Below are 25,976 nucleotides of genomic sequence, written 5' to 3' on the forward strand. Positions count from 1 at the left end.
TACAAGTGGCATCCCGCCCCATCTCCTTGATCCAAACGGTGAGGTTGTTCAAGCTGCTTACAAATGAGTCAAAGTATATCCCATATACCTTCATGTAAATATAAGTGATGAAGTGTGTCAGGGAGAATTTAAAGACGGCACATGGTCCGAAGGCCCCCTCGCTCGGGGACCATTTACAGCCCACCTACTTGTCCCCTCCACCTTGACATCAGTGTAGCTCGTGGAAGAATTTGTCCAGAGGGAAAGCAGCAGGTGGAGAGAGAAAAATGAGGCCACCAGGTTATGGGGGTGGAGCCACAGCATCTCATAGGCCTCCTGTGCTAGCAGCAGTAGCAAGTTTCTGCGACTCCAAGCGATCCAGAGTGAGAGGCAGACGAGCCAAAGGGTGAAGGGGAAGGGGGTGCCCAGGATGGGCTGCATGCGGGACCCCATGTGATGACTCCTTCTGCAGCAGGAGTGAGGAATTTCCTCAGGGAGGAGATGTGGCCGCACGGTGTCCCCTCCGTATATCTTCTCTAACGCATTCATAAATTCATTTTTGCATTCAACAGAGACTCAGGGAGCACCTGCAATGAGCCTGGGACCCTCAGTGGTTTTTACTAGATTGATCCATCATTTTCAATAAATGCTTTGCTATCTTCACAAATCCCGATTTAAAGACCCTGCTACACAACCTGTCACATAAATACAAGAACGGTGACAACAAGTCAAGGGGATGACCTTTCAAAGGGAGAAGACCTCCGTCCTCCTTATGGGGTTTCATTTCTTTCTATTTCCTTTTTCTTTTTCTCCCCCACTCCGTCTCACCTTTTTAATCTTTTTGAGTGTTCCTTGTGCTCTCACCACATCTGCTGAAGGCCTTAGAGCCCAAATTGCACTTCTAGCAATATTAAACAAGTGGCATTTCCTTTTGAGTCAAGAGTTCAAAATCATATCTCCTTCCCTTGAAGTGTATGGTTTCCCTAAGTCTACAGAAAGCATCTCTACAACATATTGTGGACCAAACATTTTTCATAAATACATAAGTCACAAAATTAATCATCCTTATTATCTGGCAAAAATTGGAAAGAGGAAAAGTCTTTACTTACACCTGCAAGAAGTGATGTGATGCAGCCACTAAGAAGCCATCAGGAGTAGGGATTTTACAGAGAAACTGCCTAAATCCTTAGCTAACTTGTACCTGACCTGCTAAAGCCAATTATTTTTTTTTGTCAATCTTTTGACTCCAGAGAGCTGGGGTACCACAGAGAAACCATAAAAACTTATACTTTCAGAGCACCATTCTGGGAGTAGCATGGAGAGATATTGCACTTCTTTTCCAACCATTAAAATGAACGCAGGATGTCAGTATCGATACGTTCGTCTTTTAGAGAGGATATCTTGCTTCTAGAGTTATAGAATGGATGACAGAAATGAATCCAATAAAACTGAACAAGTACAGTTTTGTGGGTGACAGGCAATCGAAGTTATAGGTACATCTTAATGTAGAATAGATTTGTTTTCACACCATGAATATTTTTTCAGTTCTAGTACATGTGCTGTTTATTAATGAATCCCAATCTATCAAGCTTTAGATCTACAGAGTTTTTCCCCCTTTACCTTATGAATGAAAGCTTGCTGAATGTAATTCATATTGATCTCAGCTTCAGAGTTAGAATGTAGAAAATATGATGAAAAATTCTAAGGATACATTTCTATTCTTCAATGTTACCTGCAGTTTACTTGACGATGTAACACCCACCATCACCCAATGTTTCCTTTGACTTGGGAAAAATCACACTATATTCTCCTCTTTGTGAAGAAGTGATGCCTCTTCAAGGCATCTAAGGAAGTGGGATGCAAAACAGCTACACTTTAAAATGTGGTTCATTGAAAAAAAATGTAGGTGTGTATGAAGAAGGGGTGCTAAGGTTCCTATTTTCTCTTTCTTTCTTTCTTTCTTTCTTTCTTTCTTTCTTTCTTTCTTTCTTTCTTTCTTTCTTTTCTTTCTTCTTCCTTCCTTCCTTCCTTCCTTCCTTCTCTCTTTCTTTCTTTCATTTTTTTCTTTCTATTTTTATTTCCTGTTTTGGTAGTTTTATCCTGCCCAGATTCCTGTGTAGACTACACACCAATAAAAACAAAACAAAACAAAAAACAAAAAAACAAACTATAGTCAAAAGACTCTTATCCTCCGCTACCTTGACTGCCTCAACACAGCAAAAGGAGAGGAAAATATATCAGCTTTGTCGAAGCATCACTAACAAGTTTACATCTGTCTCTTATCTATTATATATTATCTACTTACCTGTAATCTAGCTATCCATCTGGATGGTTATATCTCTCTCTATATGATGTAACCATAAAATGAGGGGTATGTAAAATGGTAAAACATATTGCTCTAGGAAGCATATGATACAAAAATAAAGCCACAGTGTAGTAAAATGTAATTTAGATAAAAAAACCTTCCATATTTATTGGACTTGCAGTACTTACTTTAGTTGACGCATATTTCTTTGTTACACAGAAACAACAAACAACCAAGGAAGAATGTGTTTTTGAGACTAGACAGGCAAACTGTTCATCATAATTGATAAAGCATTTGAATCCTCACCTTTACTGGAAATTATTATCAGTGCGATAGATTCTAGAGTGTTCTAATCAGTTGATTCTATTGAATTGTAAGTCAACTCTGCCCTCCTGCAAGTCTTCATTAATATTTTGAGGAATTTAAATGTGCCCTGGCATTCTTCTGTTGGATGTGTACAAAATTATTTCTGATGCTATATACCAGCCTAATTGTCCACTGTCCCTTCAGAGAAAAGTTCCCCACACACTACCATGATAACAACAATCCTTCATTTGCTGGAATTATAACCAAGCTCCTGTCAAAACCCAAAGTTACTACTACATTTGTTCCAATCTTTTCCAACTTATTTGTATTATCATCTCACTTTCTTTATATATATATATATATATATATATATATATATATATATATATATAATTTATTTTTTATTCAAGTTCAGTTTGCCAACATATGGTATAACACCCAGTGCTCATCCCGTCAAGTGCCCTGCCCTCCTCAGTGCCTGTCACCCAGTCACCCCATCCCCCCGCCCGCCTCCCTTTTCACTACCCTTTATTCATTTCCCAGTCAGGAGTCTCTCATGTTTTGTCACCCTCTCTAATTTTTTCCACTTTCTTTTTGCTTAGAAATTTGCTCATTTGTGTTTTCTCATGAAAATGTTCCATGGTTTTATTTTTACTTTATTAAACATCAATATCATTAAAAACAAGGAGTCACTTAGACTAAGCCTCATAACGCCTACCTGAGACTTAGGACAGTTTCAGCTCTTCTAGAAATAGTATCTTAAAAGCCAGTGGGGGAACTAACTGATCAGTACTAGTGAGGTAATCTGACATCTGACATCCCCTCAAGGAAAGTGACCTTGCGACACCCAATCCATTCTTGGCCAGTATAACTTCCTTATCCCTGTTCCCTTTGCCTATAAAAGTCTTTCATTATATATAGCTCCTCTGACTTCCTTTCTCTCTGCAGGCTGGCATGCTGTCCATTCATGAATCATTGAATAAAGCCAACATGGTATGTACAATTTACTCAGTTTAATTTTGGTTTTTAACAATAATTTCATATATAGGTTTATGTTGAAATAAAAATAGCCTTACATTAAAAGCATATTTCCTAATGAAATCTAATCACAGGAACAAGCAAGATTAATTTCCTAAGATCATGACTCAGGCAGTTTCAGTGTGTGGTTGCTGACATTCATGGTGGGAAGGGAAAGAGGGAAATATGAGTTTCTTCTTTCTGGTCCACAAAATTGTCAAGGGTTCCTTCAATCCTCTACTCCTTTTCCTATTAAAGATTTTCTCATGTAAAGAAATAATGCAAAAAAGATAACAACTACCATAAGAGGTTTCATTTAAGATATAAAATGCAAGTGTCATCACCAAACGACTAAAATTGTTCCGACTCCTTTTCCTGTCAGAATGTATCTTTAATCACTAATTCCCACTGACCAAATTCCATCAGTCTGGGTTTGAAATCCTGGCGAGCAAATACTGCCTTAAAAATACATCATTTCAGTTTCCTTATCACCAAAACATTTTGTTGTTGTTGAAACACTTAGTGCCGTTAATATGAGCAACAGTTAAAGTGTGAATGGAAAAACATTCTGCATTCTAATGGAATGGAAAACATTCTAACTGTGCCAAAGGTCATATTGGTCATTCCTTCAACAGATACTGACTGGGTGCCTATTACATTCAAATCTTCTATGCTTAAAAAAAAAATCTGTGTTGGATGAATTTTTTCAGCTGTGCTTTGTTAGCTTTATTTTTCTAAATTCCCATTTCCCTCAGTCTTGGGCGACTGTTAGTCAAATATTCACTTGCAGCTGAGTATTTTATCTGAAGTATAAGATTATTCATTCTAAGACAATAGGGAGAGAATAGGAGGAAAAAAATGCTAAAGCTAAGTTTTTGTGCTGTTCTTGATCAAATACTTGCTATCTACGAATCTGATTCATCGGGTAAACCATTCCCATTTTAGTTAATTAAACACTCATCATCAGGAAAAACACAGAAGCAAAGTATTCACACTTGTCCTCTGCCTGGCACCCTCCAGAATTATTTCTGTGTCAAAGCTTTGGCTAAACCTTAAGACTTCTGTGAGTACATTTATGTAGCATTTTATTACACAGCCTGAAATCAGCCTCCTGAACTGATAGTCAATCCTATTAAGAAAAGAAGGATGCTAAGAAAGACTCCTTTGTAAAATGGCATGAAACATGTTACCCCAATATCTGCTGCTTTTGTCTCCTGATGATATGTCTTGTATAATGTTCTAGTCAAGTTCCTGTGCCAAATAGGGCCCTTAGCCCTCAGTGACTTTCGGAATAATTTCTACCATGAGTCTATGAAATGATAGCTTTAGAAAAGCCACTGTAAATCTCAGAGCTCCCACTGTGGCCAGTGACAGCTGATAAATGAAAATGGAGGAAAAGCAAGCAAAGCAATTTGCATGACTCCTGGCCCACCTGTAGGAGGCTAATGGAGGTGCTGCTTGATTATTTTCAAGTTACTTGCCTTGCAAACTGTAGATTTCTCCAACACTGTTCTGACGAGTGATGTGATGCCAGTACGCGCTGCGAGGAAGAGATATCGATTTGGATAACGTCATTGGCTCAGTCAAGCTTGTCTGAAGCTAAAAGAAAAAAAAAAGGAAACGTGTCAGGCTTTATGCAAAACATTACACTGATATTTGTTCTTTCAGAAGTTGAGGGTTGAATGTGGGGGAACCTATGATAGAATCTGTTACAGATGCCCGCCTCATCTGCTAAGGTTAACTTTTTTTTAAAAAAAGGAAAATCATGACTCCAAACATATGGAATGAACACTTGTAGACAATTTAATCTCATTCGTTAATTTAGAAAGAACAAAAAGGTGGTACAACTGATGCCAAGGAGAATTCAAAGGGCATACGGCCAATCAGGAATGCTGGCAAGTAGCCAGAACAATAACTGGTTGTACCCCATCAGACAAGCTTATTTGCATTTCTATGCACAAGAATTATTTGCATTACTATCAGCTTTCTGCAATTTATTGAATTATAAAATAACTCAGATTGGAGATGCAAGCCCTTTCAGAAACAAATATTCCCAAATGGCCCCCAACACTGGATCCCATTAATCCCTTTCACCCATTTCAGTGTCTTACACTTTTTCTGGACATCTCCTCCCACCCTCACCCAATGGATCTTTTCTTGAGTGGACCTTCTCCTGGCTCCTGCAAAAGGATCTTTTAGCTATTAAACACGTGTTTTCCCTGAGAAGCTCTGTGATGAAAGTGTGCCAGATGTTCTTACTTGAAACATAAATTTTAAGGTTAGCTGCAGAGATCAACACAATGTCGCTCAGGTGCTCAAGCATATGATTAGTTCAAGGAGAACAATACTTCACACTGCATTTTCGAGAGAGAAATGTATTTTTATTGATTCACACCAGGTTTTTAAAAACATCCGGAAGGAGTTTTACTTGGTCTAAGCACACAGTTCTCTGATGCAATCTGAGCAAATGTTCACTTTCTGACAGGCCATGGGCAATCCTCTAATCAATGAAAGCTCACATTTCCTCCTCTTTTAATCCCTGACTCTTGGCAGAAGTGGGAGCCATGAGGATCATGTCTGTCAAGTCTAACCTTAGAGACCCGTCTGCTCCCTGTGATGTGCCCTTTCCCCCTGCATTGTCCCGCCTCCCACGCTTGCCATACTCTGCGTCGTGTTAACACCCTTCATGGAAGATGCTGTCAGGTAAGCACCTGATATGTTGGAACAGGCCCGCTGGAGCCATAGGAAACTAAGAGGTTTTTACATTTTAATGGAACGATGAAGCCAAAGGGTGGGAACATATTTATTTGCTTTCACATTATTAGCAGGGAGACATTTCCAGATCTGCTATGTCTTGCCACAAAAGTGCCCTACTCAGTGAATTTATTTTTATTTTATTTTATTTTATTTTAATTAATTAATTAATTAATTTATTTATTTTTTCTACTCAGTGAATTTAAAAGTCCGGTCCTGTTGAAGGTATTTTTTCAGAAGATTCCACCAAGTAGCAAACATTGTAAACTAATTTTTATATTTTTTCAAAATTTGATATATTTCAAAGTTTTCCTTCTTATGAAAATAGATGTATTAACCATACCTACATCCCATGGTTGGTAGGTAGGAGGCCTGGGGTTATAATAGGGCAGTGCTTTCCAGAATCCTTGGGGTGTTTGTTAACCATACACACTTCTGGTTTTAGCCCAGACCTAACCGTTGGGAGAATCTCTGTGGGTGGGGCTCTGTCTGCTAAAAGTGTCTGGTACACACTGTTTATCCACGACTGTGAGGGACAGGGGTAAGGTTCATTTTACAAAATTATCACTGGGACAAGAGGGCTTTCACCTTGAAAGCCAATTTCTCAGGTGAGGCATAAGCTGAGTTCAACATACAACGTCTTTATTTAGCATGAGCAATGCCTATTAATAAATATTAATTAACCATAAATCAAATCTCGTATGAACCATACTTCTGTCTACCCTTGTTTTTTTCCTAATACATTGCTATTTATTAGCATACAGTGAGTCTTTGGTGGTTAATTCTTCTTCCCCAAATTACTTTTCCTTCTATTTTTTTTTTTTTTTTTAATTCTGGGAAACACATTTCTTCCCAAATGGTCAGTCTTAAGCATCATGGAAACACGTAGACATTTTTTTTTTTCTGGAAATAAATAAGTTGGAAATTTCCGCCCTAAAAAAATTCACCTGAATTGCCTTCTATTGTTTCTCGGCCTCGTGTCCCTATGTCTTGGTCTTCAAGGATTTCAGATTACAGGGGCCCATTAACCTTCTGTCTTCCCTTGTGTCTTTAGTTCCCTTTTATTCTACTTCAATACTTAATTCGGAAAAATGAAGTGTCTGTATTTGAAAACATGTCTATAATCTCCCCACCTCTGTCCATGGTACAAATCTTGTCCGCCCACACCTCAGATGTTTAAATCTTCCTCTACACATCACAGAATCCATTCCTCAGTCATTGTTCAAAACCAGGTATTGAGTATGCTCACGGACCATCAAGCCATTCTGCTTTGTGCCTTTCAATAAAGTTGTGTCACTGGGAGTACCAAATATGCATTACTTTTGTGGAGCACTGAAGATAGCTGCATTCAGACACAGGGTGTCTGGGCTCCCCCCTAAATCTGTGCTGACTGATGACTGCTTTGAGGAATCATGCAATGTAGAGATGACATTATGTCTGTTTTGGCCATGTCTCTGATGACCTCTAAGGGTGATTCTCCTTCCCTCCACTGTCCTGAATTACTGGGACCGCCATGGCTGGAGGAAGCCCAATCTTACTGTGTGCATGGGTCATGTAATTTGAGGTTTGAACTCTTCTTAGAGAGCCCAGTACTTCTCATTGTATGGATGGAAAATCACAACCCCCCAAATTCAGGGATTTGCTCAAGATAAAATCCCAACTGTAGAACCACTAATAGAAATCAGTTCTCTTGATTTCTGAATTCACTGCTCTTTGGACTTTGAGGTCGATCTCTCTAGGGAAAAATGAGCTTCCTCTCCAACTCGTTACAATATGTGAGAATATAGCTCTGTACTTTGAAAGCACTCACACTGCCAAGAAAAAGCGGTAGATCCTGAAAACTGGTGTAATTTTTGTCAAGTTACTGGCCACCAGAGCCTTTTCCTGTTTTTACCAAAATAATTATCCAGGTTACCTTATTACCTTTTGCAATTTTCCTTTGCTGTTTTGAGACTCTGCTTCCACCTGTGATAAACACTAATGCTAATTTGTGTTCCTCTGTATAAATTCATCTGTATATTAAAAGAAATCCCTGCTAACCAATTAATTTTACTTTTCCTCTGTATCTCCCCAATCATTGATTAGACAATTTAAAGTCCTATTAGCACTAAAGACACAAATCTCAATAACTGGGAGAGTTATTGGGAGAGGAAGAAGTTAGCATTGATATATTAGCATTTTATGAGTCATTCTTACGTGCCTGGCAATGTGCAAACTGGTTTCATATGTTGTTCCATTCGATATCCATATAAATTATCAATAATTATGCCATATGAACTTTACAGACAAGGAAAATGAGACCCAGAGGGATAATATAATTTGTTCACAGTGACATTGTGAGTGATGTCTCGGAGGCACTAAAGCCTATGATGTTTAAGACAAGGAAAAATTCTATCCCTACCTTTCAAGGTCTTCTAGCAGGACTAAGAATTACATTTACCCAAGACAGACTCACAGGGAAAAATCCCCAAAGTTTTATTATGTGTGTATGGAGGCCCAGTAATGAAATTGAGGCCCAGGGAAATGATGAAGGCAGGATGTTTTTGTACTTTTAGACAAATAGACAATAAATCTATGGGGAACTGCCATGACAAAGAAAACTGAACTTTGGGAGTTTCAGTTAATAAGGATCTCAAAATAGAATTTGGGCTATGGTAGTAAATTAGTAAAAAGTAACAAGAAGTGCCAACACAGCCTTCTCAGCTCTGAATTCCTTGTCTCTGGTGGTAAGAATGTCTCACTTTCTCCTGGAACAGGGAGAGTGGCTTTCATGGGGGAGATTTATTTCCTGCTTTCAGAGGGACAGAGAGGGAACTGACTGTCCTTCTTGCACATGGTGTTTTTTAAATTGCTTTAATTCAAAATAACCAATATGCCAAAGTGGCACATTTTGGGGCAGCCTGCTCTTGGTCCCTACCTTGTCATTTCCTCTTCATCACAGCTAACTGTAAAATAAACTACTGGACCTCTCTTCTTCAGGGAGCAGATAAGAGGAGAATTGCACCAACTGGGTCAGTTCCTTTGGGCCAAGGCAGGAATGCACATGATTCTCCCCTCTGTTGAGAGGAGAACACACAGTAGGGGTGGCCCAGCCCTGGAGTCATCACACATGCACGGCTAAGCATCAGCACAACTGTTAGCAAACACCAACTCTATCATTGCTTTGTCATTTGACCTCAGGCAATGTCCTTACTTTTTTTTTTTTAAAGAATCTTTTTTTCCTTATCTCTAAATTGGAATTAATATAATCCACCTTAAGTGTTGTTATAAATATTTCATAAGATGATGCTTTTACAGTGAAGAGCACTATGTTTGTCCCATCTGAAATGCTCAGTAGAAACTGCTGGCTTGCTGTTGCCACATGGGACAGGCGGCTCACACCAGAGGTATCTATGCATACATGTGGTCAAGACCTGGAAATGTGTCCAAACCGAGCTATGGAAGAAATGGCAATGAAGGTGGTCACATTCTTAGATCTAAGTCTAAGAGCTTAATAGAAGTACAAAACCCAGGGGCGCCTGGATGGCTCAGTGGTTGAGCATCTGCCTTCAGCTCAGGGAATGATCCCAGGGTACTGGGATCAAGTCCCACATCAGGTTTCCTGCAGGGAGCCTCCCTCTGCCTGTGTGTCTGCCTCTCTGTGTGTCTCTCATGAATAAATAAAATCTTAAAAAAATAGAAGTATATAAAATCCAATAAATATGAATATGAGGGATAGATGGTCAGTATGGGCAGGTGGGACAGGTAGGACACAGGTGGGAGACTAGTGAGCAATGCTCGTAGCAGGGTGTGTGTGTGTGTGTGTGTGTGTGTGTGTATGTATGTGTGTGTGTGTTTAGACACACAAATAACATAAGCCAGGAAAGGACAGTCTCAGCTTTTTTGGTACAACAAAGAGTTAAGAGATGTGAGTGGATATGTCAACATGTTTGCTATTGTGTCTGAAATAAGAGGAACGGGGGAGATGGGGAATATGCCATAGAGAAGCGCTGAAAAACACAAGTGGTCAGGGTACATGCTAAGGTAACATGTGACATGTACGTTAGAGGTAAAAAAAAAAAAAAAGTCATGTTGCTTAATAAGGAAATGGTGAATACAAATGCAGTCCCCATTGAGAACATTGAGTTTATTTGTTCTTGGAAAAAAGCTCATGAAACTTGAAAACTATATAGAAATAGAAACTCCAGAGACCTTCAGGCAGCCAAGCTCGGCACTGTTTGGATTTATTCAAACAGTCCTCTGAAGTTGAAGGTTTACAGGCAATTGGGTTTTCACAGACTTGACTTAATTTTCAATAGGGGACAACTCACACTTAATCTTCCATTTTATTCAAGATAAATGAAAAGGAATTAGAAGACACCTTGGTGAGTTGGTACAAACACAGCATCATTTATAGAATCATTTAATGGAAGTTGTTGGATGTCATTTAGAATTGGACTTTGCAGAGTATTATTCTCTTTATACTTGAACCAAAATGGAGGTTATTCTTATATGTTTTCAAGCATGTATTGGCCACAATAGTTTCATGGAGGGTAAAAAAGCTGAGCTGTAGAATAACATCAGAAATTATTACAAACATACGCATAAATACTTTGAACGCCATTCTTACCTGTAATCAGTAATGCCTTTAAGAATATGTATATTCTTTCCTCCTCTATCAATCATCTATCTATTGTTTGTAAGCAGATGCATTCACAGAGCTACTCTCTGAATATAGGAAACATGATGAATACATACTGAAACATTCAATTTCATAGATATTGTAAATAAAATGTTCATTGTCTTTTGATTTTGAAATGTGTAAATATCTAGAGGCTGTATTAAAGTTTATATAATTAATTTCCAATATCTGCACATCGTGAGAGCTGGGATGAACTTTTAACAGTGGCTATAAAATTTAATCCACTTAAAAACAAAGCTAAATTTTATTCTTTCGCCATTCATTTTATGACTTAGCTAATAACTGGGCTTTTACCAAAGACCGGCTGGTACTCTGACACTGAGCAGATATTACTATTGCTCTTTCTTTTCCCCCTTTAATAAAAGGTAACTAAGGCATAGCAAAGGTAAGTGCCTTGCACAAGGTCACACGGTTCTTTCTTTTTCTAGAGTCTACCTGGTTTAGCCACTATGGTGCAGTGCTTCAACTAATACATATGCATTCACTGAATACATTCCAGAAATTGATAATTCTTATTTTGCTCATGTTTTTTGAAAGTAAGCTTAATTAACTCCCTATGTGATTCTCACAATTTTATAGTGGGTTTGCCCACTACTGGCCTACATTTTTTCTTCTATTTTACAGCATTGTCCCAAAGAGAAGATGGCCTGATTCTTTGGGTTGTATGTGTAAATGCCATAATTATATGTTTGTATGCTGAATTATCTTGATTGACCTTTGAAACTTATTGTTTTTCTTTAAGGAAATCATTCTCATAATTGCCATGAGCAGATTGTATGCCCATGAATAAATAAGACCATCATATTAAAAAAAGAGAGAAAATCATTTGTAGAGTTTCCTCATTATTCTTTGATTCTAGTAATACAAATAAAAGAACAAAACTGTATTTTTTTCACAGAAAATTGTACTCTTTTATGTCAGGCAGTCATTTTTCTTATACATTATCAACTCTAATCAAGTTGATTAAATATAAAAAATAAATGCATTTTCTTTTTTTTAAAAAAGATTTTATCTATTTGGGAGAGTGAGTGAGTGAGAGAGAGAGAAAGAGTACAAGCTGGCAAAGGGAGAGAACCAGACTCCCTGCTTAACTTAGGCACCCCTAAAATGCATTTTCTTAAGTGACATCCAGAGGATATACAGCAAATTTTGAGAAAAAAGAATATGATATAAATAAAATTTGCACTATTATATTGTGTTACAGTACCACTTGCTACAAAAATTGCACATTGAACTCTCCCCATTTCCATATCATTTGTGCATTTATGCAGAAATCAGTATTTTTTCTTCATGTCTGTGTGTTTGTTTAGAGACTACATTTCTTTATTGTTCTGGACCAGTAAGTAAATGGATTAATTAGGATCACAGGTCCACTTTAGTTATCAACTATAATAATTTGTTCTAATTGGGCTTGTGTTGGCTCATTACAATCAGTGTCTACCAATCAGTAAAATAAAATTTCACAAATATGCAAATGGCATTTCCCAGCAGGGAACCAACCGGCCATTGTCAGTAGTAATGAAGGTTCTTGTCTTATGATTAATAATTGATAATATTGAGCAACAGAATCATGAATAGAACTTTGAAGAATGAATTTATTAGCAGATATTCCTATATATTAGATATTACACACCACTTGCAATCACAAATCACACATATAAACCTTTCTTAGAATTTCTTAAGGTTCTATATGTATAAACCTAGAAAAGAAATTGCAAAAAGTGTTAAAATTTTTCTGTGTACTATTCATCATGGTATTATGAGTCCATATTTTTCAGATTTTCAGTGTAGGAAAACTAGTTATAATTTTTTTTTGTAGCAGATAGAGATTCCTGTAAAATGTGGGTATGAAGAGTGACTGCACTAGAAAGGGAGCCAAACTGCCTAGGAGAGAGCCCATTCTGGAAGGCTTTCTCATTTCTTCACCAAATTTTAAATAAGTCCATGGTACTCATGGTCTCAAAAGATAAATGTACATGACATGAATTGAATGATATTATTTGGCTATACTTGGGACTAACAGTTGAGTGTCTTTACAATACTTCCTAAAAGAAGTATTGTGGTATTTTTTAAGATGCCATCAGTTGAAAGACAAAACACTGTTTTATGTAGCACTACAAAAGAATACAGCTATCGATTAAACTGTAACTCATATTCGACTTGAGAGATGTTAAAATGTGAAAAAAAGGATCGATGGGATGTAATAATATTTCCCTATTCATGAAACTATTTAGACACACCCACACACAAAAATCGTTTCAAGGGTTTACTTGGGTAAGTTCTGCAATAAACCATAACTCCAGGAGGGTAAATTCCCTTAATTTCTCATCGCTATTTGAATTCGTTTTCCACAAAGCCAGCTTCATTCTTTCTGTCTTCTGTACTCTTCTCACTTTGCCTTTCCTTGAGACGTTTTCATCATTGTAAGATGATGCCATCACAGTTTCCATCAAAGACGCTAAAACCACCCCTTTGGGCTTGTTCGTATGGGTAGTGTAAGACAATGCTGCTTCTTCAGAAATTTCTTTTCATCTGACATTATAAAAGGAAATAAGAGAATTTGTTTTTTAAACTTCTATTGTTCAAAAGGTTTATTATTCTTGGAACAGTGTGGTTTTTTAGTTAAGTGTCTGAGGTTAACTTGCTTTTATTCCATATACTGCTAGTAACAAGAGCATGTAAAATGACAGGTAATAGAGAATGAAAACACTCTTATTTTCTAAGCAAGAAGTTTTACATGAAACTCTGTTATTCTTTTTTTTTTCCATCCACCAGACCTAACCATAGAATTGATAGCCTTGGACAGCAGTGCATGTGGGCAGCCCTGCTGGTGGTGTTCAGGGCGTTAGAGCCATCTTGCTGGTATTTTAATAACACTGTTGCTATTTGTCCTTAAACTACACAGAGTTCTTCTGGTTACCAGGTGGCCAAAATTATTGGAAATAGGAGTATTCCAAATCCTGTTTTTAAAAAGATACACTGTAAAAAAAAAAATAAAAAAAAAAAAAAAAAAAAAAAAAAAAAATAAAAAGATACACTGTAATTCTTATTATGGGAGGCTGTCCATATGCATACGAGCTTTTAAATTACTTGCAATGTTATAATAAGGTTCAAAGTTACTAATGACCATGCCCCTTTTCTTTCACTTGCTTATTTTTGATATCAGGAAAATTCATTAAAAAATTAATTCATGTCTTCTCAGTTACTTCTTACCTAAGGACATTTTATTACATATGTAAAGGTTACAAACCTAAAAACCAAATTTAGAAAAGGACTCCTTTTCACATTTGTGTGTGTGTAACAGATCCATGAAAATCAAATTATTTCAGGGCACGTGAGGCCTTGTTATCTCCGATAATTCCAGCCTCACCAGGCAGAAGCACAAGGGACATTTGTGATGTGGTTTCTGATGAATGGCTTCGATCACAAGGACAAGAAAAATTTCCTTGATAATGTTGCAGATGTGTGCCAGAGGACCTATAAATGCTTTTAGTAATAGCATTAAAAGAACTCCAATGGTTCTAAGAACAAGAATGCTCTGGAAACAAATTCTAGAGGGGCCACTTGCTTACATATCCAGCTTTAATCATCTCTTCAATGACTGGAATCTTAGTGAATCTCTTAGAAATAGTTCTAGTTCAAAATTTAACACGGTGGCTGAAGTCTCCCACACTCCCCCAAAGCCAAAACTGTCTTCTGAAATAAGATCATTCTTTATGGAGGTTTAAGGAACTTCCAATAAGCTGGTGATTTAAGGAATCAGTCAGGGTCCATTGTCATAACCATAGAACGAGCCCAAGTGGTGTTTTCAGTAATGCTCACCCAAATTTTGTGATGGCATCATCTTACCAATCTGATTAAGGCATGGAGAATGTTTGATATTTCAAGGAGTAAAAGCAAAGATGAATTACTAGATCCCACAAAGGGGATCACACTCAGTAGAGTAAGCAGTTTACAAGCCTGTGAATGGTTAATCAATGGCTAAGCTCTATTTCAAAACTTCTTGAGTGGGTTAATAGTAATTAACTCTTTTGTTATCTTTCTCAGTGAGGGAAATAAAATATTTTTTAATAGTCTTACCGATTTAATGATTCTTGTTATCCAGTACTTTACAGTGCAAATGTACTATTTTATCCACAATGCGGTGAACTTTTTCTAGACATCAAATTCTTCAAACAAGAAGAGAAATATTGCCTACCTTAGATGATGGAGATATATCAAAATATGCTTATTCTTGTGCCCTCCTCCCCTTAAGAAGGAAGGTAATTAAAAGGGCAAATCAAGGTTTTAATCACACATGTGATGTTAAAAGATTATACTGAATTCTCTGTTACAGTTCAGAAATGGTTGTTGAGATATTATTTCTCATTCAGATTTGTTTATCTGCAAGACAGTGATACTGTTAAATCATTTCTCTTTAAAAAGATGAAAGTAAATGCTTCAGGAGCCTGAACAACAATGTTTGGGGCATGTATTGCTTATATAGTTTGTTACTGATTTGATCTTGTAATGTTATAAATGTAAATATAATAAAAAACATGTACATATTTTCTATGTGCTCAATTAATAATCTCACACGGCCAATTTTTTAAAACTGGAAAGCCAGGGAGCAGTGTCATCTTCTTATTTTGTAGGATATACATAATAAATAAAATGCATCATTTTTATATCTGAGGTCTGGGGGTAGCTTTCTGACTCCCAAGTTATACTTTTGCCTAGTTTATAGCACAGGCCTCCATTTTATTTAAATAAGCAAATAAAGAGTTAGATAGTGCCTAAGTACTGTTTTCATAGTTGTTGGAACTTGTTCTTTCAAAGAAATTTGTGCATGCAGAGGCAGTTTCTTAAAAGAAAAAGTAAAAATTATGTCTGAGAGACCTGGGGATCTTTACTGAAGGTTCCAGAATTTGAGGAATCTGGGCAGTTGTCAAGTTGTGGTAGCATGCCCTCTGAAAAACATCAGCTTGGCTTAGTCTGAAGAATCCACTAGATATGAAATAATCTTATTAGTATTAACCTTCAGAGAAAAGCATAGTTGTGTAATTGTGTTTGAAAATAAACCAAATGCTCCATTTGCATGTATTCACCAAACTGATGGAGCCTCTGATTTTGTAATTTTTAGAAACATTTGGTTTGTTTGGTGAACCTGCTATTTAAACACCTGCCCCACTTTTCCGTCTCTGAGCACTCAGATCCATGGGGCACCCACTATCTCCCCCCAGCTGTAGACTGCCTGAGATCTTAGTCAATGGACTGCTGGTCTCTAACCCCTAACAGCAATTGTTTGGCTCTGCTCTGGGGACAAGCTTCTCAGCCTCACAGTACATTATCATGTTTACCACACAAGGCAGCATCAATAGCAAATGTGAATTAAATTTTGTTTTGCAAATTTTTTGGCACAAGACTGTTAGACATACTTGAAAGGGATTGAAAGATATTATTTCACTACAGTTGGGAATAACAATTTAGAGTCTTCACAAACATTGTAGGTCCTATAATTATTCAAAATCACTCCTACAGATGGATCGCTATCATAATAATGAACCTTTTCATGGTACTTGCCATGTGCCAGGTCTGTTCACAGTACTTTACAGATTTTAATGCACAAATACCTCATAACAACCAAATAAGTAGGACTATTATATCCTCATTTTACAGATAAAGGAAAATGAGACATTTAGAAGGTAATAACCCAAGATGCCCAAGATGATACAGCCAGTAAGTGGTGGAATTGGGATGTGAAGCCAGGACACACCCTAAGTGCTCTCCTTTATAGTAGACAATATGGTTTTGTCAAAGAGCTCTTGGAATTGCCTTTAAGACAATACAATTCAATGACTGTATTGCTGAGCATTTTGTCTGTTCAGAACAACTACAAGTAAAGCTACAACTGTTAAGTGTAGTTAACTAATAGCAAGTGACATCACGACTGTTAATTTTGGTTGCAGACATCAGTAGATACTGAAATCATTTGAAATTTGGTAGTTATATTTTCTCACTGATTTAAGCCCCTGGAAGCATTTCATATTAATTAGATAATTGTTACAATGTGTGATATTTAACCAAAATCTTTCTAAAAGACTGTTATGCCAACGTCTTATTAATGCTTCTTCAATTAACCACACAATCATATTAATAATCCTAAAGCCACTCATTCATCCCTATGAAAGGCCAAACATCCCATATAAAGTCTGGCTTTCACTTGTCACACTTAGGCATTAGGAAAGCTCTTTAAAGCACTTCCCAAGTAGATGAAAATGTGTATGTAGTATTCACAAAACTAGAAATCTGTTAAGAATAACATATGATCATTTGTTAAATTACTTTTTGTTTTCTTAAAAGATAATTTTGTGTCAAAATATTGTGTATTGGAGAATTTTAAAAATGAAAACAAATATAATACTACGTATAGAACTCTGTAGTCTTTAAACTAGAACAGAATTGTGTCATCCAGTGAGTTGCCCACTTATTTCCCAAAACTCCACCTGTCCCTTCATAATATGAAATCTAACACATCTCTATAAATCTTGAAGGATGGTCACCTCTTAAGATTATGGCCAATAATCATTCCATTATTTGCTTTTCAAAGAAGTTAGTAGTAGAGCTTATAATTTTTTCTCAGCTACTTGTAAAAATTGACTATTTCAGATTCTTTACTGAATTATTTCTTAGCTTGACCTCAAAACTGTAGTAGAGTTCCAGAACAGGATAACAAACAAATCATTCTGTTGGTAAACAGTATACGCTTCTTCTGCAAATATTTTATTATTGGCTCTGAAACACAGAAAGAGCTAGAATTCTCAGAGAATCTAGGACAAATAGAAAGACAAAAAGAAAGCGGAAACCTTTTCAGTAGTAGCTTAATTTTCCTGGTTATTTCGGGTCCACAGTTGAATCTCTGATGGTCCAACCGTATGTGGTGATTGCAGAGAGCACTGCTTTGTATTTCATTCTCTATGCACCCCACCCCTCATTGGGAAACTGTGCCAACAGGTCATGAGGAGATACATGGAGTACATGGTACCCTACCAGCGGCCACAAAGAACTTCTTTTGGCATTTGCAGAAGAGGACATGAGAGGCATGGGATTCAGTAACTGGGGCGAGTTCTCGGGGCTGGAGGGCGGGGCGGGTCAGGTGGACATGAGGGTGCTGATGTGAATGGGCCCACATATACATGGTGTGCATCAGACCTCAGCGACATTCATTTCCAAGCTGTTAGGTTACCGAGGGAGGAGCCTTACCCGGGCCTTCTGCTCCATTTCTAGCATTAATCTTTCATGTTGCTCAGCTATGGCCAGTGTCGCAGAATGGACCTTCTGATAGATCATTTCTCCTTCCCTTGTTTGAAAAGTGAATAGTCCTTCTCCTGTGTCACACATTCTGTGAGAATAGAGATAGGGAAAGATATGGGTCTTCATGTGTTCAAGTGCGTAACAGTTCTCCACGCAAAAGATGCCCTCGCCCTGTTGTCACCCTCCTCCTTGACTTTCATGGGAGTTAGTGAAGCAGATTCACCCTTGAGCAAGCCAACCAATCAACAAGCACATGTCTAAATGGTACATGAGATGGAACAAAGGGTAGAAACCCATGTCTATTTAGAGTTTGAGAAGTGTGCACAACAGTGTACAGAAGCAGACACAAGCGGGTTCAGTCACTGTCGTGCATCTTTTACACGTTTCTTACTAATAAAAACAAACATTTGTTTTCCTTAAGGATTTTCACATTTGTTATTGTAACTCTACTTCCTATGATTTGATAGCTCTTGAAATTTAAAGAATTTAAGAAGAATCTGCAGAATCTGAGAATTTTATACTCACTGTGGTAAGAACTAAGGAGACCGCACACTTTTTAGTTTATGGATTTGCAGACACAAGCTACAGCTGATGCTGTTATTTAAACCGAGAGATCCTTAAGCAGATCTTGTGCATCGTAGGAAATGCTGCACCATTAAGACCCTATCTGGGTGTGAGGATACTTGCTTTGAATTTTGGCTTTGCCACTTACCAGCAGTGTGAACTTGGACAAGTTAAATAACTTGCCTATGCCTCCTTTTCACATCTCTAATGTAGGAACAATAATAACACTCATCTCATAAGATCCTTATGATAGTTGAAAGACTAATCTGAATATCCACTGCAGAGAAATGAGTGACTTGATTTTAGTATTTTTATCTTATGGGCTATTCCACAGTGATTACTATGTCATTTCTGAGAGCATATAATAACATTAAAAGTTCTTATTATGTACATTCAAGAGGAAAAATCAGAATAGAAATTCTTTTTCAATTATTTAGTTATAATTACCTTTTTAAAACATATCTTTATTGGAATAAAACCACTGACACCTTGTTAAGGCAAGAGGTTTATAGGTAGATTTTATTAACAAAGACTAATTCTAAGATGAAAAATATCTCTAATTAATACCTGAAGCCAGCTTTTAAAAATAATTAAATAATTGGAGGCCGTCAGAGAGACCCACTCAATATCGTTATGATGTTAACCACTCAGATACTGGATAGCTGGATGGCTGTGTCTTCGGTTTTCAGATTATAACATCAAAAAATTGCACAAGATGCTCATGAGGCCAAACTATGTCTTCTGGCACCAAAAGGATTTTGGATTCTTCTCTAGGATTCTCTAAGGAGTTTTCAGGAGAAAAGAAATGTCTCAAGAGGCTTCAGACATCACAGAGGCTGCGAATGCCATCCCGTAGGGCCCCATAGAGCCAGCACTTAGCTTCTGTGAAAAAGATCTTAATAAAATTCACACAGCGTGAAATGGAAAGTCTGGGGGGAAAATGAAGCGTTTTCACAAAGTGAAACAAATGAGCTTTCTTTGTTGATTCAGAAGAGTAAAGAAGTCCAACAGCCAGAGCAGGGCAGGGATTGACAAGTAGTGAGTGGGGCTTGTTCCAGGGTGAGTATTGTTCACTGTCATCTGAAAAGCACTGCTTATTAGCCCTCGGAAATGAGATAATGAAGACACCAGCTGTCACTCCTTAGTCGCTGAGATGCAAAGGTCTAACACTTGCCCACCTTCTGGGGATGAACTGCCCTGAGAGGGTCTGAAAGCTTACAGAAGGCTTTCTCCAGCCTCTGAAAGGCAGCCTCCTGTAAACTTCAGCCTTTGATCAGCAAACTAGGAATGCAAACATGCTAGCTTTAAAAAGTGAAGACATTTTAGGCTAAGGGTGTTCTTTCTTCAATGTATCTAAAACTTCAATGCATCTAAATCCTAAAGGAATGTCAAACTTCTTCGGTGAGATTAGTTCATACTTAACGACTTTTGTCTGCTGTATTGGAATCAGTCATTTGGGTCTCCCTGCTTTTTGTTTAAAACATGGTCTGCTGGGACTCATAAGAAACAGATACAGAAATTTCTTTTTTCTTATATGTCTGAATAGTTTTTGTGGGAGTAAGCCAGTATTAGAGAAGATGGGGGAAGAGAGGAAGTCATTTTGATGGTCATTGCCCAGCTACTCAATGTGTGGTCCACAGACCAGCAGCACTGGCATCACTGGGAGCCTGTCCAGACTACTGGATTGGAACCCGCAGTTAACAATATTCCAGGTGACTCCTGTGCACATTAGAGTTGGAGAAGCACTGGCCTACAGAACTCTTTCTACATGTCACCATTTCATGAAAGGGAGCCAGAGATGACACCTGGGACCCAAATGAGGACCAATCAGAAGCTGTGTCTGTGCAGCTTCAGACAGTGACATATGAGACCGAAGGGCAGAGAGGATGTACCATGACCAAAAGGGCAAAAAACAAACAAACAAACAAACAAAACCAAAAAAACCAACAAACAAACCCTAAAAGAATCCTTTCCTTAACTTGGGAAGAGCTAAGATACATGTGCTACCTACATGTGAGTACCCTAACCCCCTTGCTGCTAACATGCACATTCCTCAGTTGCATTTATTTGAAGAAAAGTCGAAAATATGGGGTCTGTCATGACTCTAAACTGAATTCGATTGAAATTTATTTACTACTGTTAGCTCTCTTTATACTTAAGGTATTTTCACAAAATTAATACTTTTTCTTATCAAATTTGGATGTTAAAGAATATCATCTCTAAGGTACCGTTAGCTGTAAGGAACAAATGAGGGTAGAACTGATAAAATTCCAAGTAGAACTGATACACTAATTTCCAGGATGGTTTTGTTTTTTGTTTTTTGTTTTTGACACTGTGATCAAGGGGTCATTATAACAGTATGGGATCCAAAAGACAAAGGGCAGAGATTTTAGCCATCAAGTCACCATCTGTCATGTTCGTTTATCACAGATTTATCAAGGAGATCCTGTCAACCAGGCATTGCCCCGAGCCGAGCCTGAGGATGGAAAGGATGGAAACATACACACGACTCCTTTTCTCTGAGTACAGGGGGGATAAGCCTTGTGCTGAGAATGATACATGTGACTGCAGAAGTGCTGGCAGGGAGGGGGGTTGGGGCCAACAGGAGGTAATGGGGGAGTGACCTGAACACATTATCTTCCCAGTTCAGTCCCTGATCGATAGAATGAGAGCAACAAAGCTTGGCCACAGGATTGTTTTCATTTGCCTTTTAATTAAATCAAGTGGCAGTGGTCAGGAAGGGATGAATTCAGCAGACCGGGGTTGCCTGACCCCTGCACCTTCCAGGGAAAGGCCTGTATTTGGTGGTGGTGGATGGGGGAGGTACCTTGGCTGGTTACTGGACTGTAACCTCCAATCCTTTGGAATGCTCAGCCTGTTAAGAGTGAATTTTTGTGTGCCTGAGGCCTTGAGCCATGCTGTACCCATGTGGCCAGATGAATTTATCTTTTTTTTTCTTAAAGCGAGAGAGTCATGAGAGGTGGGGAGGCCCAGAGGGAGAGGGAGAAGCAGACTCCCTGCTTAGCAGAGAGGACCCCAAGTTCATGACCTGAGTCACCTGAGCAGTGACTCACCTGATTAAGCCACCCAAGCACCCCGAGTTTATCCTTATATAATGCCTGTTTTGCTCCAGTGGAGACTGGGGTCTGAGTGACTCACATTGATCCCGTAGCCTCTGCCTGCTGATATGACTGATCCTTAGTAAAAATTTTGATGCTGAGGCTTGCTATAGCTTCTCTGGTTAACGAGGCTTCTGCTCTTTCACACATCATCGTGGGGGGAACAAGTACATCCTATGTGACTGACCTGGGAGCAGGGGCGGGGGTGAGTCCTGGAAGCCTGAGCCTCGACCCTCCTGGCCTTCTTCCCTTTGCTGGCCTTACTCTGCACTTGCACTATAGTAACCAGACCCATGAGTAGTATTGCCTTTTCTGAGTCCCATGTCTTTTTAGAAGGGCATCCAATCTGAAGGTGGTGTAGGGGACTCCTCCACTCAAGGCAGCCAGCATGTGTTTGGTGGCTAGTAGGGTCTGATTCAGTAGTAGTCTAAGAAAATTCTAGTATTTTCCCTCAATGGCTCTTTTTCAAATTCCACTTATTCTTTCCTTGTCTCTCCCCCCTTGCCACTCACTTCCACAGTCATTTGAAGTAATGACTCCCAGTCTCATCTCCACTGTGTTCTAATAAGTAAGGACCAACCAGGATTTCTGTGAATGTCCGTGGTCACAGGAAACAGAACTTCCAATGAGGGGTTCTGCTATGCAGGCTTCTCCCACTTCTCAAAGAGGAGAAACAGCTTCTGAAACAGGGTGACCTGGAGGTGACTTCACTTGAGGCTGTGCCTGCATCCTGCAAGCTATTAGTGGTCGCCCTCCTTCTCCTGCCTTGAAGTCTCAAACTTAACTCTTTACAAAGGGGTGATTTCAAAATTCCAGTCTTCTTCCAAATGGCAAACAAAAGAAATTCACCAAAAGTTCTGCAAACACTTTATTTTTAAAAAATGAACTTCAAAATACTTATCTGTGGGTCTTTCTTTCTTTCTTCTTTCTTTCTTTCTTTCTTTTTTTTTTTTTTAAGATTTTATTTATTTATGCATGAGAGACACACAGAGAGAGGCAGAGACATAGGCAGAGGGAGAAGCAGGCTCCCTGCAGGAAGCCCGATTCAGGACTCAATCCCAGGACCCCAGGATCACAACCTGAGCCGAAGACAGATGCTCAACCACTGAGCCATCCAGGTGTCCCTTTGTGGGTCTTTCAATACAATTTGACCACAGACGAATCTGTGCACCTCTGGCAATGTTGTCCACGTTCATGGTTGTATGGCTTTGTTCTCTATGTAAGTTTTGCAATATTATAGATATGTTTCATGACCAAATATTTGTCCTCTGTGCGCACAAAAGTTTTAAACTCTCAGCAATGGAGAAGAGCAGGAGCACTTTCCTGAAAACCCTGTGGTGTATCTATTCAGTATTTAAAATTTAATGTTTAATTATAGAAAGTAATGAAATTCTTCAAAGTGCAGCCTTTCTGCAGAGCGAGTAAAACCAATTAACACTTTTATTCCATTAACAGTTTAATCTTTATTGTCATTTAACAATGCAGGCATTCTACTTTTCTGTTAGCAGCTATGAAAAGGCTGAAGTTTCTATCAGCTCTGATGAGTCAAGACTTGGATCTGTGGTAAGAAACTGCCAGCAAAATGGACAAATAGACAAAACCAATAGCACAGCAAGACTGGAAATAGACTCAATTGGCAGGAGAGCTAAAAACGTGATGGGAGTGTCATCCCCAGTCTGTGAGGGAAGCTGGATTCTCCAATAAAGCGTGTCGGACATGAGTTTCTCTAAAGCAAGTGGAAAAAAAAAAAAAGTAGTAGAAGAAAACAGAAGAATTCCTATATAAACTCAGAAGGAAGAAGGAGTTTCAAGCTATGATCCAAGCCAAAAGGTGACCAAAGGAAAAAAATGAATCTGCTTGAAAACAACCTCTAAAAAAAAACAAAAACAAAACAAAAACAAAACTAAAAACTAGGAAAAATATTTGGAACTCACAACACATGATGCGTTCTCATCTATAAAGTAGGTTTATTATGTCAGTACTTTTTTCAGAGGGCTGTTCGAACATTAAATGAATTAATATATATAAATCTTAAAATACTATCTGTATAATTATTATTCATTAAATAGTAGTATTTTTATCACTACTACTGTCAAAATATCTAAAGCATAGTGCTAGATGAAAAAAGGGGTGACAGTAATATGTGTAGTATACTAACATGTTTGTAAAAAAAGTATGTCTTTGCATGTACATGAAACTCTGGACAAATGCACAAAAAAGTAACTGTGCTATTTATTGGGGGTGAAGTGGACGTGATAAAAGAGGTTGTAAGTTTAGGAGGAATATTTATATTTTTCACTGATACTTCTTTATGTAAATGGTCAAACTAAAAAAAAAAGAAGTGCTACTAATGTATTAATTGGATTTAATTAATTAAAATTAAATTAATGTTAAATTTTATTTTTTATTTATTTATTTTTTTTAATGTTAAATTTTAAAGCAAGGGTCAGAGTACTCTCACAGGGTTTTTGTGAAGATGTGGTGTTTATAATGTGTCTAGCTCAGTCTCTTATGACTTAGCAAATACACTTTTACTGTTAAACTTATAAAATATTATACTGATCATGTGGATCCTCCCTTCCATATGAAAACACACACACATAATCTCTGGCCAGTGTAGCACAAACATCTGATCTAATTTTCAAGACAACCAGGTTTGCAGAGTTCTGGTGTGTAATGAATTGAAGTAACAGCAACAATTGTAGCAACAGTGAAAATAATAGCTAACACCCATGGGGTACCGATAGGCCAACCTTGGTGTTGACACAGTATGTGCATTACCTCACTGAGCCTCAAACATCTACAAGGTCCTCACTGCTTCCCATTACAGAAAACACCATCCTAAGGAGGCAAAGAAATCTGCCCAAGGTCATTGAAATTTATGTGGCTGAGCTGTGGTCTGAACCCAGACCTGTGATTTTCAAGCACACCTTATTATCACAGAGCTAGATTTTGTTCATTCAAGATGAGAAGCAGAAACACATGCATAATTCTTTAATTATGAAAATTTCTGTAGAGGAGAGAAAGAGCTGAGAACAGGGCTTGAGATAAAATGTTTTGAAGGTGGTCACTCCTTCTTTGCTGCTGTTCCTTTTCTGTCAAATCAAGTTTCCAAGAATATTTCTCAATGGCATGCCCGTAAAATGCATGTTAAGGTAAATCAGGCAATTAATCAATAAAACAGGTGAATTGCAATCAAACCCTCCCTGCACTCCCAAATTCATCTCAAGACCTTTGTAAGGAGGAACATTTGTCATCCTCTCTGCCTCTTGACTTTATTATTGTATGACTCCAAATATTTAATGCATGTGGTGGCTGTTGGTTGATTTTACCGTTGGTACCTTAGGGATACAACGCTTTCCCTCAAACAAGTTAAGAAACCTGATCCTGCAAGGAGATCTTGATTTCAGTCCAGCATCTGCTGAAAATCAATTTTGTGAAATACTTTTTTTTTTGAAATACCTTTTTGATCCTTTATAAAACTTTTTTTAATCAAAGCGTTGATCTAAATGATCTCTAGTGTACAAATGTGTTTGAAGATTCTCTAAGTCTTCCACTTGTGATGGCCAAATCACAATCAAATTAATTAAAATATTTCCATCTTTTCAAAATATTTTCAATGTTTCAATTTTATTCCATTTTATTTACTTTTTCTTACTTTTGAATTAATTCCTTTGGTTTTTCGACTCAATGCAAAAAAAAAAAATCAATCGAGTGTCCCTAAAATTTTGGCTTTAGTAAATTTTTAAAAAGAGATACATAAAAGATGCTCTTCTACTTAACCTTCCTTTCTGCCTCAAAAATTTAGAACTGAAAAATCCACCATGTAAAGATCTAAAGTCATAGCACTTTCTTGCTATTTAATTATGTCAATAAATGATCACAAATAACTACCATTGTCATTATTAAATTGGTATATTATAGGTTTTTGAAGGTTTAGGGCAAGAATTTTTTTAAA

General features: G+C 37.8%; 1 protein-coding gene across 3 annotated transcripts in view; it reads right to left on the minus strand.

Annotated features, from left to right (window-relative positions):
• The window catches only part of DOK6 (docking protein 6), a 369,524-nt gene that overhangs the window by 70,471 nt on the left and 273,077 nt on the right, over window positions 1–25,976 (minus strand). For all 3 annotated transcript variants that reach the window (XM_072820613.1, XM_072820617.1, XM_072820624.1), the window contains 2 exons: window positions 18,285–18,423; window positions 5,089–5,206 (listed from right to left, as the gene is read on the minus strand). In XM_072820613.1, coding sequence (XP_072676714.1) covers window positions 5,089–5,206; window positions 18,285–18,423 — 257 coding nt within the window. The remainder of the gene's footprint in view (window positions 1–5,088; window positions 5,207–18,284; window positions 18,424–25,976) is intronic.

The sequence above is a fragment of the Canis lupus genome, chromosome 1 (assembly GCF_048164855.1).
Source record: "Canis lupus baileyi chromosome 1, mCanLup2.hap1, whole genome shotgun sequence".
Classification (NCBI taxonomy): Eukaryota; Metazoa; Chordata; class Mammalia; order Carnivora; family Canidae; genus Canis; species Canis lupus.